This window comes from Phaenicophaeus curvirostris, chromosome 15 (genome assembly GCF_032191515.1).
Source record: "Phaenicophaeus curvirostris isolate KB17595 chromosome 15, BPBGC_Pcur_1.0, whole genome shotgun sequence".
Lineage (NCBI taxonomy): Eukaryota > Metazoa > Chordata > Aves > Cuculiformes > Cuculidae > Phaenicophaeus > Phaenicophaeus curvirostris.
This window is the reverse complement of record NC_091406.1, coordinates 10,906,986-10,925,170: the sequence shown is the minus strand read 5'-3', so window position 1 is coordinate 10,925,170 and position 18,185 is coordinate 10,906,986. Positions and strand designations below refer to the sequence as shown.

Genomic DNA, 18,185 nt, shown 5'->3' with positions numbered 1-18,185 from the left:
TGTTAAGGCTGCTCATGTCACGTGCCTGATCTTTATTATCATCCAAGAAGTGCTGCATGTGAATGCCAGTGGTGGGATGCTACTGACTATGAGCGTTCTGCAATGAACCCTGTGTATCCATCTCTCTTACTGATTTTCTAGGTTCCCATAACAAGAATCACTAAAAGGGAACTGCCAGAAGTAGATGGGAGAGGAAGCAGTGGAAGGCAGTCAACAGGTTCTCAAGAGTTAGTCTTTAAATTTGTACAATAATTCAGAAATATCTACAATAGAATTGATATACTAGATGTTTAACTGACCATTTCATGTATGTCTCTCTTAAAATAAGTAGCTCCAGAAGTGGAAATCTGTAATTTTTGCAGCATTTTTTGTGTGATGGCTGTATTGGATTGAACTGTTGTATTGATGAATCTGCGGTTGAGAGAATCTGCACAGTAAATTTTGCTGTGGCATCTTTAACCTTTTAAATTTAATCTTCTTCTGTAAACTGCTGCCCATTAATCCACAAGATCCTTGTGTTTTCAGCCACCGCTGCCTGCAAGCTACTGTATCCACTGCTTCACCTTTGCTAGGGGCTGAAGACTGTAGGAATTGCTTTCTCAGTGGCTTATTTGTCTGAAGAGACTTTTTAATTGTCATTGATTATTCTTTTTTCTGTATTCTGTTACATTGTCTACACACATGAAATGTTGTTAAACAATGTGGGTTTGTATATGGATACAGAATGCTAGGTCAGGTTTCTCTAATGTCTTTTTAAAAGGATAGTGAATGGTATTTTGGTGACTGTGCTGTCTAATTTTAGATTTCAGCAGAGTTACGAAAGCTTTGGGAGGTCTGACTATCAAAGCGCATCTGTCAATATGATCAGCAGTAGCACTGAGATGAGCATGCAGGCCATAAAAGTTAAGGAAACTCTGAATTCTTTCTGTAATGAAATCATAAAATTTACAGTCGAGGCTACTAGTCTTTTGCTCTTTGTTTTTGGTTTGTTTGGGGGGGGAGGGGTTGTACTAAGCTCTGCTCAGGGGAAAGCCATTCTTAGTTTGAGGGGAGTTTTTTTCTGTCTTCTTTTTACTTCACCTAAAATAATACTGAAAGTAAGAGATTAAATCCCCAAAACTGCTTGCATCTTGCAGGGAACCAGATCAGCTGCTGTTAGTGCTGAAGACATGATTGTGCATTAGTGGAGTGCTTATGTTTGGGTTTTTCTTCTACACATCAGTGCCTGTTTTTAAAAGGTGCTGATGTCAAGTTCGCTCCTTAGGTTTATCTTTGCTAAAATGCCTAGTGAATAAATTGAGTCTAACTTTTACAAGACTGCACCCAGACTGTTTCACTATCTTCTGCCTCCGTGTGCGTGCAGCGCTGATAGATACTCTGGGAGAGGATTGCCCACTCAGGTGAGGCTTGCAGTCCCAGTTTTGGTGGTGCCTCTTGAGTTTTGGTCGCTGTGGTTGCTGTAATCTTGTCATCATGTTACTCTGAAGCACAGACACAGCATAAGGATGCAGCAAGTGGAAAAAAAGATCTTAAGTCCAACTGCTGAATGAGCACCTGCTCTGGGCTCCTGCAACGCAGTGGGAGAAACCAGCTCATCTGCAAAATTCATTTCATGGAGCAACTTTGTGCATGCTCTTTCTGCCCCCTTTGTCCTCAGAAAGTACTTCCTGCTGATGAGAGATCTCTGAAACGCTCTGGCTGTTTCATTTCTGGTCAGGCACAGTAATTGCTTTTTTGTTAGAAGACTTCATCTAAATTAGGGATCTTCCACCAGTGGCCTCCAGGCTGTGTGCTCCCTGCTTGGACACTGAATTCAACCTGCTTCAACCTGCTTCCTGGTGGGAGGTAGCCAGCAGGGTGGCATCTCCTCCTCCTCTGCCATCTCTTGCCTCTGTGCTTCTTGGCATTTTCTCTGTCTGTCATTGAGCCAGCATGCTGGGAAAGATGACTTATTGCTCTTGAGGATTGCCATTTCCAGGGAGCCACAAGTGCACGCAGTGCGGGGGAACGGCAGATGCACGACTGCCCCGCTGCATGAGTGAGGTCCTTATAAATGTTACACTCAAAGCAAAAAAGGTCCCTTTGCTCTTAAGTTGTCGCTGCTGAAGACTGACTGGATGCTTAGAAGGTCTGTCGAGTTATCTGGTAAAATGAATAGAAGTATTTCATTTTTACTTTTGATCCGTGTGAAATTTGAAAAGGCAAGAGTCAATTACTACACCAATTATTTCACCTCTTACTGTCCTTTGGAAAAGGAATTGAGGACTGAAAACATACATGCAAAATGTTGGAATCTTTTCTAAAGCCTTGTTTCACATTCTCTTTTACCACTTTCTGTTGTCATTCCGTGCTGTCAAGTCTGTAAAGCCTCATCACATGACTGTTGCACAACTGGCCGCTTTAGCTGCGTTTTTCTTCTTAAACTGGAACTTCAAGGAGGAGATATCCAATTTATGAATAAAAGTGAGAAAACAGCTCTTTCTGGCTGAAAATACGTCACATTATTTCAGTTCCTGGATGCTTAAAGCAATACATTTTTTTATCTTCACAGTGAAAAAGGGCAAGTTTGCAGCATTAATTTACAGACTATAGTGCAGTAGAAACACCTTTCATAGTAAGCACTTCAGAGCTGGGAGTTGAAAGCTTTGGAGAAACCTTTGATTTGATTTTTATGTTTATGTGGAGTTGTGAATGCTTTACACTCTTGAGTACTTTCCCCATTTCCCTTTCAAAAGCTTTCTAGGAGCAAGGGGCAGGGAGTTAATGCGAATACCGCCATTCTGTATTGACCTGGAGTCTCACAGCCTGTTGTTTTTGCTCTTCAGAGCTATGTTTTCCTGTCTTTGCTCTGATTTTTACTCTGAAAGGACCTGTGCAAAGCGAAGTGTTACTGTGAAGGTGCCTATAAAGCACAAAATAAACTAAGAAAGAGAAACCCTTGTTTTTATGTAAAGTAGAGTAAAAGATAGCTGTTGCTGATTTCTTTCATTTGATATAATTCTTTGGATTGTTTTCACTTGAGTCAGAAGAGGAATGGAAGGGAGCAGGGAGGCAATGCTGTAGAGCAGGATGGGGCTGCTGCTCTTCTTTAGAGCTGTTGAAACTTTGGAGGGGGAGACTGTGCAGCCTAGCAGGGGAAGTGTTGAGAACTGATGACTTTGGTGCTGTGTGTGCATGTGTTCAGTGTTTCTTTCAGGTATGAGAGGCAGCATGGAAGGAAAACAGAATGTCTATTCTCAGTTTGAGAGAACAGTGGTAAAGTAGAGTTGGCTTCCCAACACTGAGCAGAGCTGTGGACCGAGAACACTTTAAGCTGCAGAGCAAGGTTGCCTGCTTCCCTTTACACAACCTCCTCGTCCCCCTTGCACATCTTTGGGGCTGCAGGATACTGAGGAGAGTCAGTGTAGATCTTTAAAATGCCCTCTCACAACATTGAGTTGCTTTTGACATTCATCAGTTCCCCTGTCCACTTATAAGACCTCTAGCAGGTCAGTTTAATGGGTATTGCAAAAGCAGGAACAGGCTGGGCAACTGCTAGGATGGTTTTGTTGCTCATAAAAGCATCCGTGCGTTCATAGCCTCAGAAGTGATGAGAAAGGGTCATTTATGAAGGGCCTTTACTTTAACAACCAGTGGTTTGCATGTGTTTTAGAAAGACAAGGATGTAAACCAGCAGTGATTTTAAAATGCAGTGCACTGCAGAGGAACGCCGGTCTGTCTCATAACAGTGATACTTAACAGCACCATTAAATGGGTTATTTGTTTCCATCCCTTGAGCTGGCTATGACTCCAGGTTTCTGAAAAGGGCTGGGGTATAGCCTCTGCATCATGGCATCATGGGAGGACTGTGCTCCACTGGCATGGGGTTAGAAGTGAGAGGTAGAGATGCTTGGGATATCATCCATCGCTAGTCTGTTGCAATTCAGCTTGTGGCTGAATTAAAGCTGTGTGTTTTGTGGGGTATTTTTCATTAGAGAAATTCTTCTTGTGAGTGAGCTGTTCAGGAGATCCCCTGACTGAAAATTAGAGAAATGCCAATAAATTTTTTTGTAATTGATAAATTCCATGTGAGAAGTCTGTGTCTGCAGTGCCTGCCACGTGGTGGTCCATGGCATTGTTGTTTAACCTGTTCTCAGGGAAGCCAGGCTAACATTTGGCCAATATTCATCTTCTCTCTGCATTGCAGCCACTGTGCATAGCATGTGGTGGAAAGCTGAGCAAAGAGATTTCTGAGTAGAGTGAGGGCAAGTGACAATAGCTAATCAATGAGGCAATTAAATGCAATCATTGGGTTAGTGTATCACTACTGAAGGCACTTTTATTCTAGCGGTGCACGCCTTTCTGTTATTTGAATTTGGTTTTCCAACCACTTCAAATTTCCAGATCATTATGTGGAATCTTTACTCTTTCGTTCCATTCCTCCCAGCTTAAAGCTAACATGCATGGGCCAGAACCCAGATGTTGAGGAGTAAGCATATGTATACACAGTATAAAATGCACCTTCTGCTGCATAGAATCAAAGGGCTGCTGTGGAAGATGGTGAGAAGAACTGTGCCCCTTTGGGAATTGCTTTATTTTCCTTACTGTAGCCTCCACTATTGCTTGTGGCACTGCGACGTGTGTGATCCTATGGCAGCTGTATTGTGTGCAGGGTATTTTCCATAGGAATGGTGCAAGCTCCATCTGTCATCCCAGGTGCAGCGTGTTGGTGCTAGTGAAAGACACGTTACACCACTGTGCTTTACAAGCCTCTTCAGTCTGGAGCTACAATTAAGATGATGACTTCCGTCCTTTCTGCTGTGATTAATACTTTTAAAATAGATCCTTTCTGAGTGACACTGGGTTTCCATGTTTTCTTCAAATGGAGTGTTGATTCAGTCCTCAGGATGTAAAGCAGTTGTGGCTGGCTGAAATATTTTTATATCTAAATGCAGGTTAGAAACGACCTACTCTTCAAATAAAAACCCACTTATGGCTACATCCTACAGTTGTTTTCCTTAAGTATTTTTACCTTCTACTCTTGTTTTTTTGGAAGGTATTTTGAGGAGCTTCATCAACATAATTGCTTGGACTTGTCTGAAGTCTTTTCCCCTCATAGCATATGGCTGTCTCTTTCCTGCCTCTGGTTTCAGTTTGCGTTTTCTGGTGTGGTGAGGATGATTGTACAGCACTGTATTCAGAACTGTTTGGGTTTGGGTTTTTTTACCATTAATGTGTGACCAGGAAAGTGCAGCTAACTCCTTTGAGTGGGGAAAAAAAAACTCACCCCAAAGCAACCCAAGACTGACTCCACGTGATGGCCATGACTGGGTGACTTTAAACATCGCTAAGTTAGCTGTCAATGGAGGGATATGATGCAAGCTTAGTCAATTGTAATACTTTGCTTTCTTTTTTTCTCCAAATCCTCTCACCCCCTTTATGAAGGTAGATAATGGAGAACAGCAAATGTAAGTCCAGAGGGGGTATGCAGAGAAGCTTTTCTACCAACAAGAATTTTTAAAACTTTTATCTAAGAAGCCTGTCTAGGCAGGCATCTATTTTAATGGCATGCAAAGCAGAATAGTACATGAATACTTCATTAGTAAAAAGACTTGTCATCTTTGAACCCTGATGTAATGTTTCTTGGAAGCTGTTACCTTCTTGCAATATTTGATCCAAGTTTTACAGAGTGATACAGAAGTGGCAGTGCCTATGGTATTGCTAACATGACAGCTACCGAGCATTAATCCATAATTGACTTTCTCTATCAAACCTGATTTGGATAAAGAGTGATTCACTGATGAATCAGTCTGTTCTAGAGTTTGTGGCAAAAACCTGCAAGAAAAGGGATGGGGAAATTTGTCATAAAGGATGCCATGACTGGGTGACTGGTTAACCAGCCTCTGAACCCATGGCTGTGGTTAAAATTCACCATCTTTTTGCATTGTTTAGTTCATAGTTGTTATTCATAGTCCAATCTAATAACTGGCAATCTTCAGCCACATTGTGGATTACAGGTGTGTACCAGCCCAATGGGTGTCTTGGTGGTCTGCCACAACCAGAGCAGGTGAAAAGCCAAAGAACTGCGTAGACTGTAGGTTTTTGTGCTTTAGTAAAACTCTATTACAGAAGAATTCTCTCAGGTCTGTAAGTTACACTGCCGTCAAGTTTTGAGCTTTCTGGCATAGGTCCCCTCTTCTCTGGCTTCCCATTTCTCTGGCAGACAGTCATGATGGAGCTGCAGATCCCAGTTCTCCTTACAGGAATTTTGAGGGAGTTGGTTCAGAGTCCTAAAGCTCCCCTTTCCAACAAATGTTCTCCTTCTCAAATTTTTCTGCATCCCCACCTTTCCCTCCTCCCACGACAGCTAATCCCTCTCCTCTCCCTGCCCTGCTCTCTCCGCTCCAACACAGCAGGGGACAGTAAGGGATGCATACCTACTAACTGCAGCAAAAATTTGAAGAGAAGTGGCTTACTTATCTAGTGCAGATATTTCTGTCTTTCAGAAGCCTGTTAATTATATTTCACCTTCAGCCTAGTTAATTAGTGCTAATGAATTAACTGATGCTGGTGCTCTGCTATGATAAAGGGAGTGGATCACTATGCGCAGCGATGCACCTTGCATATCTGCATCAGCCTTTTCCCAAACTAAACACCCCTTGCCCCAGCTCCAACAAAATCCAACCCAAACTAAAAGGTTTCTGACAAACATTGGTAGTAATGGCATGCCAGCAGATTGGCTTTCACCAATCTATTAACTCCTTCTCACATGGATGAGACATACATCAGGCCGGGTGATGGTGGCATGTCCCTCTGCACCAGCAGAAGGAGCTGCACAGACCCCTTGTTTCACTTTGCTGTTCAGATGCCTCTCAGTTTCTCTGGCAGGCGAGTGCAGGCCATGCCCTCTTAGAGTTCAAGCTTCACTGTTGGCAGTGCTGCTGCCCGCTCGTTTCAGTAGATACTGGGCACTGCCAATTTGGTGATAGTGGTTTTGGTTTTCCTCCCCTGTGCCAGCATGCAGGCGTGAGTTGCAAAACTGGTTTTAGGAATGGTTTACTTATGAGATTCCTGGTTTGGTTCGCAAACCTGCCCTGTGCTAGGGTGAGTTGTGCTTAAATTGAGGCAGGGTGACTTAGAGACACATGGGGGATCTTTGGCTAGATACTCAGACTGAGATCTGCTCTTCAAAGTGCTATTACAGAAAAAGCAGGTAGTTAGGATCACTTGGGTTGGCTGTCTAGTCCAGCCCTCTGCTGCAAGTATGTCTTAGGTTATTGCCTTGCAGAGCCTTTTTAGGCAGCTGAAAGCACGTTATTTTATCAGCGATCTTGTAGCCCAGGTGAGCCAGGTTTTCTGAAGGACATCCAAGCATGGAGATGAGTATGAGCAGTGTGATGGCTGATTCAGTGAACGAGCCACGAGCTAGTTCTCCTGCCAAAGAACGGGGTGGGAGGATTACAAAAGCAGTAGCAGTGTCTTATTTTTTTCCTCCTTTCCCTTGTTGCGATGCACTAAGCACAATTCCAGTCTTGTCTTGTGCCAGTTGCCCCAAGTGGGAGTGAGTTGATCCCTGCTCACCAAGCAGCTCCTGAAGCACTGGGATCTCCTGCTGGCTCTGGGTGTTGTTGTGCTTTGTGGAATTGAGCCAGGCCAATAATGTTCCCATAATGGAAGAGCTGTTTTTCAGTGAATTTGAAATGAGAATTATTAAATGCTTAACACTTATTATCTACAAAACCCATTCTTTAAGGAGCTGGAGTAAGTTCTTTGTTATAAAGGGAGACTGAAGATGAGAGCAGAGCTGTGTTGTGGAAGCAGTTGTGCCATGGCTTAGGAGACAAGCTTGTGCATTTCTAAAGGCTTTGTACAGTAGCTTTCTGGTAGTTTAAATTTGCATAGCCCATGGAAGTTGAGTGTGGAAGAAGCATGAGAACTGGCACATATATGTGTTTTATTACCCAGTGCTTCATCTGTATCATTAATGATTACAGCTGCTTTATTGTTTTCCATATGTAGTGTAAGGCACAGGCTTGCACAAGTATTCCCACACATTGCCCTCCAGAAAATGGGAGAGCTACAGTCGTTAACTGCAGCATTAAGCTGTTTCAGTCATTATTAAGTTATACAGAGTTTAATGTGAAAGCTTTCCTATTAACTCCTCCCAATTTGTGATGGTTGTAGGTGAGCTAAAACAAAGCACTGCATGTTTTCACTTGTTTGTCTCAGTCCTGTTCACGTACGGAGCGAAATCACCTTCCACCACACTTGCATGCCAGTGATGTCAGTACACTTTCTTATAAGATCCTGTGTTTCCCAGCTGAGACCTGGAATCAGTGACTGATAGAGTTGAAGAGATCAGCTTTTCTACCTCAGTCATTGCTCTCTAGGAACTGTTGTACTGTAGGACCCAGAAGAAGACCCACTTGTTTTCTGATGCTTGTGATGAGTTCCAGGTATGAGTGACTTATATTGGATTCAAACCAGTAATCTACAGGTGAAGGCTCTACTATTGACAATTGATTCAGCAATCCAGGCTCAGCTTGGGTTTGTAACAGAGCTTGTCAGAGAGAAAAACAAATGAACCAGCTGTTCCTTGGGCAAATGTGTTATACACAGACACTTAAGCTCCTTAAATTAGCTAGTCTCATTGCAATGCTAAATTTTGCTCTGTGTCGTCTTTTTCTTCCTGCAGCAAGTCTGTCTGGGGGAAGGGAAGAAGAAATAGAAATCTGCTCAGTTTGTAAGTTCTGGGCATTTCTGAGTGTCTTCTCAGAATTGCTCAAAATCTTAAAGAAACAGGAGGTACGTCATGAACAGAAAACAAGAAATTTGCTGCCTTTTCTGAAGAGGGTGGTATGAATCTTTAAAGAAATGCCAAAATTCCATTAAAATTCATCAAAACCTTTTATGACTTTTGGATGAGGGTAATCATATACACCTGATTGTAATAACTTCTGCAAAAGTTTACCTTTGTGTCATTAGATCTCTTAAACTGCTAGTTCTTTCATGTGTGGAAGGACAAGTTAGTCCAAACTCTGAACTGCTCAGGGGTAGAAGCAGTATATCAGCTAGTCCTTTTTTAGTGTTTTCCCTTACCAATCTAGTGAAATATCTCCATCCTAATAATCTCAGTAAAACAAAGTTTTATGGCCTGCAGGGCAATTTATTTCAAAATGTTCCATTTCTGTATGCTTGATGATCACAGCTGCTTGTTTTTCCACCCGAAACTCTCAAGCTGTCTCCTACCTGGATAACAACCAACAAGAAGCTCTGCCTTGCAGCTCCTTCCAGAATTCCTCCGTCTCCAAGCCAATATTACTTTTGGAATATTAAAATAATTCATCCACTGTAGTTCTAGCATTGCATGTTCTGCTCTGTCTGACTTGAATCAAGCCTATAAAATTAACTCCATAACTGTGTTGCAGCATTGATGCTCTGCAGCTTGCTTGACAGGGTAAGTCTTTAGCTGGGAAACCTTCGAGTAATAAATCAGTCAATGAGATCCTCAAAGCACTCCTTAGATCACATGCCATGGCACCTTAATTCTGAATGGTAGAAAGTTGGAGGGGATTAGGGTCTGTGTGGGTGAGTTGGTTTGTTGGTTGGTTCTATCATTGACTTTCCTCAAGGGCAGTTCTACATGTTGCTACCAGGATGTTTTCTGTCCAAGTTTATTAAAGTCATGTCAACAACTAGAGGAGTATTTAAATACACAAAGAAAACACGAGTATACAAAGTTGATGAGCTTAATTTGTCCTCTCCTCAATATATTTGTAAGATCTTTTCATAACATCTTGGTCTTTCAGGTACTGTACAGAATCCTCCACCTAGACCTGCATGCCCGCCAGCCATCCTTGGTGCTGCATTCTTCCTGAAATCTGCCCCTTTTACGTGGTTTCAGTGCATGATCCAGCAGTGAGAATTCAAAGTACTGACTCACCCCCTAGGCTTTGGCATCTGAACCTGGTCTCGTTGCTTGATGCAGCATCCAGCTGCAGCATCTAGGGACGGAGGGGAAGCAGGGAAAGGGCAACCTGTCTGAGTGGGGCTGTGGGACAGCTGTCCTCGCACAACTCTGAGCACCCTGCCCTCCAGCAGAGCACGGTGCTAGCAGAGGAGAGCACAGGGCTGCTTGCTTGGACTGCAAAACCTCTGTTGGCATTGCTTTTGCCTTCTCCAGTTTAAGGGAGGCTCCATCCTTCCTATGCTGTAACTGGCTGGTGAGGACCCTTGTTGCCTAGGTAACGGAGAAACCTAAAAAAAAATTTTTTTTCTTTTTTTGCTGTGTTTTCTCATAAAAGCTTGACATTCATTTAGTTCCCCTTCCTGCTGAATAGCTTTTGTGGCCCAAGCTGATGTATCTCGCAGGAAGGATCAGAACATAGTTTTCAATTATAGCAGCAAAATTACGAAGGGTTTTGTTGTAGTTCGGATGTTTAATTTCCTGCGTGCTTTGTGCTGCGTAAGGGATGCTGCAGCGAGTGCCTTGGAGAAGAGCTGCCATCTGGCTGGTGAGATAGGCCTCGCTGTGGTGGCTGTGGGTAATTCAACCCCTTCCTCTCTGAAAACATGCATGTGCATTTGTCTGCATCGCCTAAAATAGCTCCACACTCACCACACCTTTGGCTAATGCATTCAGCCATCATTTCACTTTTGAACTCCAACAAACATGACACCCCTTCATACTCTGCCTTTGAGTTTGTTGCCATTTATTACTTCTTGAAGGTTGTAGCAGAGGCTGACCCTCTCCAAAGCCTTTAAAGCCCAGGGAGAATTAGCTGACTGAAGAGGACTGGGTTGTATGTGCACAGTTCCACATCTCTTTGAAGGGGAGGACCAACTCCTGATCTGCTGCCTGGAGCTCTGGCCTTCAGCAAGCACGGTGTGCTGGTAAGGAGGTGGTGCAATCACAATGTCTCTATGGCTCACAGTAATCATCTCCTGGGCTTTAATCACTATATCCAGTCTTGAAAGCCATTGAGTGGTAGGTAGTAGGACTTGTAAAAGTATTCCTAAGACTTTCCAGTATCGATGGAAGAATGGGTTACCATTGAGGTTTACGGAAACCTATTGTTATGTGAGCCATTCGTTATAAACTGTTTCTCAGCCTAGGTTGGGACTGTGGTTTTTATTGGCAGGAGGTTTCCTCTGCTGTATCTGTTTGTCTGTTTGTTTTTTAAAGACAGACCTCCAAGATAGCTGCTGGTTCAGAGGATTTTTTTTTTTAATACTGCTTATCTGATTTTGATTAAGCAATCCACTGTTTATGGCATCTGCTTTAACCTTTATGTTAGTTCAGCTTCAAATGCTGAAGAAATTCCTTAGCAAGTTTACCTTATTGTATTTAAAATTAACTCTTCAATATGCTGTTCTAAAGTAGGAGTGGTTTTTTTTAAGACACGTGGCTTTTAAGGAAAGATAGGAGTTTAGCTGCTCTGGCTAATTTAAAGGCTCTTGAAGTTTGGATGTTTCTTCTTTTTAAGTAGCAAGCTACATCTGCTTGTGTCTATGAACTGTGGCCTAGAATTTAATACTGTGACATTTACTGAGTTGATCAGGTGTATGGAATGAAATGAACATTGCAAAACAAACCTGAAGTATGGAAACTTCAGGCCTTAGTTTGTAAATTACAGGCAAAGTACCACAAAAGCTGGTTTGCTCCGAGATTCATAAATGATACAAAACTGTAATGAGTGGTATAACTATGTTTTTCTGGATATCCTTTTTTTGTTTTGTTTTCTCAATAACTCTCAGGGCATAGGGGCTTTGATGCTATCTGTACAAACAGAAAATCCTCCAAAAGGCAGCTGCACCTGAAATGTTATCTTTTAGCAAAAGATTTCCTCTGTGTGTTTTCATTAGCACAAATTGTCCTTAAAAAACTAGGCTTGTGTCTTAAAGAAAAAAATTTCCAGCACAAGATGCTGCTGTCACAGTGAGGTCAGTGACACAGTGTATCCCCAAGTTATAATTCTATATTGCATTCGTTTTGCTGATCAAACAGCAAAGCTTAGGACAACTTACTGTCAGCATGAAAAAAACCTCCAACTAAAATAGCCACCCTTAGTTTTTAACAAGGAGCATTTGGTTGTTATGTGCAGAACTGCCGAGTCAAAGAGTTTTTTAAATATTCTGTAGCTCAAGGACTTGGCTCCTCTTCAAACATTTCCAACTACAAAAGGAAGGGTAATCTTGCAAGTGAATGTGCCCCCTCTAGGGGCAAAAATGTGGAAAATTGTTATAGCAGGTAAATGCACGACGGGGAGAAGTATTTGCTTGAGTGTGCCTGTCTGGGTTTTTTTAACCACGGTGAAAAAGGGCTTTCATCTATGATTTAGGATGAAGCTTCGTCTGCATCTCGTCTTCCTGGCTCGCTGCAAGGGGTGACGTATGCAGCAGGGCTCTGCTTTTCAGGTGTCTCTTACTTTACCTCTTAACGCATTATGAAAAATACTCTGCCGTTTTTAAAGAGTAGTTCTTGAAACATCTTCATAAAGAGTGTCTCACACTGTGAAGAAGTCAGCTTGTATTTGTACCTTCAGTAAGTGTTACAATTCTGAGCTGTTCTGCACACGCTGCATCATCTCAGTAAGAAGAAATGCCATGTACAAGGCAGCACCCCGCTGCCTATTTGTCCTTAACGCGAACAGCCAGATTATCCTGAGGACCCTCTCGGGAGTCTGGGGAAATAAAAATCACCCCAGAAACTTCAAGGCTTTGAATATGGCAGTTACAGATGCTGTGCAAATGTAAAGTATGTGCTGGGTGTCGCTCTGGCAGTGACACCACACAGCATACAGAGCAGCAGAGTTGTGTGACTTGGGTGGTCGTGTTTGTTCTGGCAGTGATCACTAAAACACAAGTCCTATAAGAAACTGTTTCAGCAGTCTTTGAATGTTTGAGAAGCTATAATAGCTTTCTTTCATGGTGGTCTTTTGCCTTTGGTCTTTGCCATTTTGCCTTTTCAGAGCTCAGGTTTAGGATAATCTGATTCATCCAAGTAACATTTTCTGGGTGTACGCATGTCCTGAACCTCAGGTTATGCTGCTAGTGAATATTCCTCTTTTAAGACATATGGGAAGAACATCAACCTCCCTCATTTCTCCCTTTCTGATGCTTTTGAAATTTATCTTGGTTTATCTGGAGGAAAGGGTACATTTGTCTTTCAGGGGTGATTTTACTTCAACCCCAACTTTCCATATGAAAACAAGGTGAAGCAATTTTTAATGAAAACTCGGGATTTTTGTGTCAGTCTTTTAAAACCTGAATTCAGACCTCATCACTCAGATGGTTTAGCAGTAGGGCAAGTGCTTCCAAGCATGGCTCTTTCAATGTTAAATGTGAAAGGCATTCGTACTCATTTTTTCCCCTCTTATCTCTTAAAGGTGCTCTTACAGAGTGTTACGATGAACTGGGCAACCGATACCAGCTTCCTGTCTACTGCCTCGCCCCACCTATCAACATGATAGAGGAGAAGGGTGACCTGGAGACTCTGGATATTCCTGATCCCCCACCCAATTCAGGACATGAATGCCAGCTTCGTTTGCGCCTGTCCACAGGCAAAGACCTCAAACTCATGGTCCGCAGCATGGACACGGTGTACCACATGAAGAGGCGGCTGCATGCAGCGGAGGGAGTAGAGCCGAGCAGCCAGCGCTGGTTCTTCTCAGGCAGGCCACTGGCAGACAAAATGAAACTGGAGGAGCTGAAAATCCCAAAGGACTACGTGGTGCAAGTCATCGTGAGCCAGCCCTTAGCAAATCCCACCCCAGTGGAAAACTGATTTCTGCTCATTTATTGATTCTTCTTTCCTCTGTCTCTGTCACGGGGTTTGTTTTCACTGCCCTCTCTTCTTTCAGTTTGTCGTGCTAATGGATTGGTTCCAAGAAATGACCAGCAAAAATTCCATCTGTGATGGAGATCTGCAAAAACAAAACATAAAAATGTAAACTGGCCTTTGGAGTTTGCCTGATCACGTATTTAACAGCAAGCAGAACAGGGCAAGGGCAAAGAAAGAGAGCAGGAAGGGAAAAGGAAAAGGGAGGAGATACAAGGAGGGAGGGAAGAGATTGTAGTTCACTTAATAAAAAAATGTAATGATTCTCAAAACTGTAGGTGGTGTCTTGATCTGTGGAGCCAGAACAACAGCAAGCACTTTTATTTAAAAAAAAAAAAAATCAGTTTATAAGATTTCATATCAGCACCACATACAGTTGATGCAAGAATCGCAGCTGCTCTGGGTAGGTCCCACGCTGCCTGTTTTCAGGGATCCTTTCTCATTTAATCTAACTCTGATGCTTTGCCCAGGCACCACTGAGGCACAGCCGGCCCCTGGCAGCAGAGCTGGGCTGGGAGCTCGGGCTCTATCACAGGTGGGCAGCTCCTGGCGATGCTCAAACCAAGCAATTGTTACATTCCAAGATGGCAACGCAGTCCTGTGCCATTGCTGGCTCCCAAGCTGGGAATGCAGCCTTCTGGAGCCTTAGGCAATAACTTAATCAATGTATACTCTCACAAACTGTACTGTAAACTTATTTGCTACAAGACTGACTTAGCCTGAAGTTTACTGGCTGACCAGCATTGGAGTAGGTGCCTGCTGAAATACTGTGTGTCACTCAGATCGTTAAAACAAGCTTAAGCGCTAGGCGTGTTGCCTTTTTCAAATGGCACCAGTGTAACAGATCCAGGTTATACCACAGTTGCACCCAGATGCAATGGATTGCAGCTTCCCCTGCTCAGTTCCCAGAGGGCACAAAGCATGAAAGATGGTAAGGAGGACACATGATTTTCAGCTTTTTGTGTGTGTGTGTCCTTTGAAGCAGCAGCCAGTCTTTGAGCTCTGGTGACTCTCCAGGAGAACAACTGGAGGTATCCTCACTGACGTGCACCCGCAGCCCAGAGCTCGACAGTGGTGGTTCACAGCCAGTGCTTTCCATTCAGAATGTAAGAGCAGCCCTTTCGGCAAATGACAAATCCTTTTGTAGTCTCAAAAATCGGAATCAGAGCATATCTGGCAGGGAATCTAATTGCTTGTTCCTCAGTTAGCAGTGTCTCTGTGTTCCTTCGGCTGCTCTGCACCCCTGGCTGGTAATGCCTTTAGTTCACATCAATTGCCCTGTTCCTCTTAAATGTGATTTCTAGTTTGCTTGGTTTTTTCAGCTGTCATTGAAATGACTTCACTTCTTCCAAAGTCGAATGTGCTATTCAGGTATGAATAACTTATTTTTATTGGTTTCTGTCTTCCTTCTCTGAATCAGTGATCTAAAGCTACAGTTGTCGTAGCTCTTCCTTGTCTGCTAGTGAAACTGGTGGGTTGCACTGACAATTTTAAACTTGTTACTTTTGCTCCTTCATTAATTCCATAGAACTCAGTTTCTTGGACTCGAAGGGAGTTCTTGCCCCATGAGCATCAGCATAGAGCCAGAACTAGCAGAAGTCACTTGTACATCATCACAAGTATTTCCCAGCAGGTGGAAGCAGGCGTAGAATTTACATTGATGGTTGGAAAACAGAACCACATTTTATATGCATTTACTACCCTACCCCAAATAAATACAGCTTTCTTTTTGGTCCCTGTGTTGCAATAAGCCCATGGTTTTGTGACAACTCCTTTAGCCCCCATTTGGTACAGGATGACTGAAGTGCAGTGGCAGAGCAGTGTAAAGGAAAAATCGCTCCCTGTTCTCATAAACGCCAAAGTGACTTGGGTTTTCGTTTCTCTTTTTAAAGATGAAATTAAAGCTGATAATTAGTAATCTGTAACAAAAGCTTTCTGTTGTGGAGGTTTTTAAAAGACAAATACAATTTACTGGAGTTTTGCAGCCAGATCTTTTGCATTCTAGAGGCAGATAAAAATACTTGATATATAAACAACTCGAAAATCTCTTGGATTTTCACTGGGCAAAGGATGGTTTAATGCCGGGAAGACAGTGCTTGTCTCGTAAGGCATAACTTGCATCTCTGTATAAATGGTCTTTATGATGTCATTTCCCTGCAGTCCCTTCTGGAAGGGGGGAAATTGTCATAGATTAAGGAGGAGCAAACCAGGGGACAGTTCTGTAACTGTGAATATTAAAACACTACTCTTTTTTTTATAGGATATATTTTGTTGATTTTTTTTTTCTGTCTTTGTTCAGGCCATTGTCACCATGTACTGCTTTTGAGATTACAGCATGTAGGGGCTGGGAGAGCTCCTTCTTTCCCTCTCCATCCTCTTACTTGGAAAAGGTTCAGTTTTATTATGCTATAATAGCTGACCGTGTTTTATATTAATTGGTTTTATGGCAGGGAGCAAGGTGATCTGAAGGCTGTGTTGTGGAGAATTGATTCATGAAAATACTGTTGGGTTTTTTTTTTCTCTTAACAACTTCCCCCTGCTCCTATCCCTTAAGCACATATCTAAAACTGAAAAAAATCAATGAGAAAATGCTTTTGTATGTGAAAGTGAAGACTTTTCAACCTATTCTGTATAAAATGACAGATGTGCTAAGCACATAACCTGCTGGAGACAAACGTTACAAGATTTGTATTAGGAAAGAGTTCTAAGTTTCAAAAAAATATATATTAAAAAAAATCAGTAACGAAGGCTTACAGCATGTTGACTAACATATCCCCTGTATATAACTAGAGGTTGCAGTATACATTCAGAGAACAGTCATTTCTGTCTTCAAAAATGCCTTTGTCGTACGAGATGGTCTTCAGTGCAAACGCCCGTGCAGGAAAACAGGCTGGGGCTCCCGTGGGACTCATGTGGGTTCCTGGGGCAGAGCAGGGCTCCCTGCATGCCTGGAGGAGGCAGGGAAGGCTCGTTTCATTGCAGAGCAGGGTAGGCATGTCTGAAGAGAGTCTAACCACATACTAAGCCACTGTTTAGCTGGCAGTCCTGATGAGAAGGCAGGACCGCTGCACGTCTGTGTAGCCGAGACCAGTGGCTGCTCATGGGGAGGATGGATAGAAGCAGACTTTGTATGCATCTTTCCTTTGCAGTGTGGGTGTACGCTGAGCTTGCAGCACAACACTGCTGGCAGCATGGCCTGGGCTGGGTTTTGGTACTCCAGTTGGTGTGCTGCCCTGCACCGTGAAGAAACATAGCAAGTTTTTTAACATATACAGCCATGAACTGCGGTGCCAAGCACAGACAAGTGAGGAGTAAAAGGATTTTTTTAATTATTTGTTAGACGCTTCAGCCCTTTGTGTCATTCCTAATTAGCTCTGGCTACGAACTGATGCCAGATAACACTTTTTACTGTGTCAGCGACAGGTCTGTTTGATGTGATTCAAATTTTTGTACTTTTCTTATTGTTGCTTCTGTGTGTCCCAGAAGTAATAATCTAGTGAAAGTTCACACTCCTGAACATCTTGAAAGGCAGAGAGGCACGAACACACATAGTCTGATGGGGTGAGGGAGCACGAGAAAAGCTGCAGATGCTGTAGGTATGTTGCTCGGTACGCTGCAGAAGGATGCTCAGGGTTGTCTTCCACAACCAAGTGGCAGGTGCTCCTTCTGAGCTCCCAGCTCACGAAAGTTTCATTGACTACCTTGTCTCTTTGTGTATCACAGTTTGGTGTCCTCTGCAGAAGACACAGCTTGGAATAGCTTTTCTTTCAGTTTTTTGAAAGCCTTTGCTGGTAAATATTTTAGAAAACTAACATGTGCAAATCAGCATTGTTAATAAATTGGGATTTTTAATAGACACTCAAGGCAAAAAGTAGTAACAACAACAAAAACCTCACCCCAGGAGAAACTGAACTCAGCACCTATTTGACTTTCACAGAAAGTTCCTAAGTTGCTTTGGGGAGGAGAGGGAAGAAGGGGTCCATTGGAGCAACAAGGCAACACATTGCAACATGCATAAGCTTTGGTAACGCAGGTGGCTGTTGGATAAAATACTGCTGTAGTACGCCATGCTTCTGCATTTATATCCATTTAGTAAATAATTCAAGAACTTTTGAAAAACTTAAAAAAATTAAATCTTAGTTTGTTGCAACGGTGGGATGCTTTTAGCCATGGAGTTTTGAAAGCATTTTAGGTGTGTAAGTATTGATGAATTGAATGCTGTACGCTTCTCCATTTCTAACTTCTTCGGAAGCTTAAGCTTAAGCGTAAGCTTACATTTCTGACTCTTCAGCTATATTTTACAAACTTTTTTCTATGTCACTGTAAATACATCAAAGACCCTGCACCTTATGCAGAGAATGTTTAC

General features: G+C 42.7%; 1 protein-coding gene across 1 annotated transcript in view; it reads left to right on the top strand.

Moving 5' to 3' along the window:
* The window catches only part of UBTD2 (ubiquitin domain containing 2), a 49,933-nt gene extending 33,852 nt beyond the window's left edge, over positions 1-16,081 (top strand). Inside the window, exon 3 of the mRNA XM_069869249.1 lies at positions 13,368-16,081. Within this exon, the coding sequence (XP_069725350.1) occupies positions 13,368-13,765 (398 nt within the window). The 3' untranslated portion in view covers positions 13,766-16,081. The remainder of the gene's footprint in view (positions 1-13,367) is intronic.
* The last annotated feature ends 2,104 nt before the right edge of the window (positions 16,082-18,185 follow it).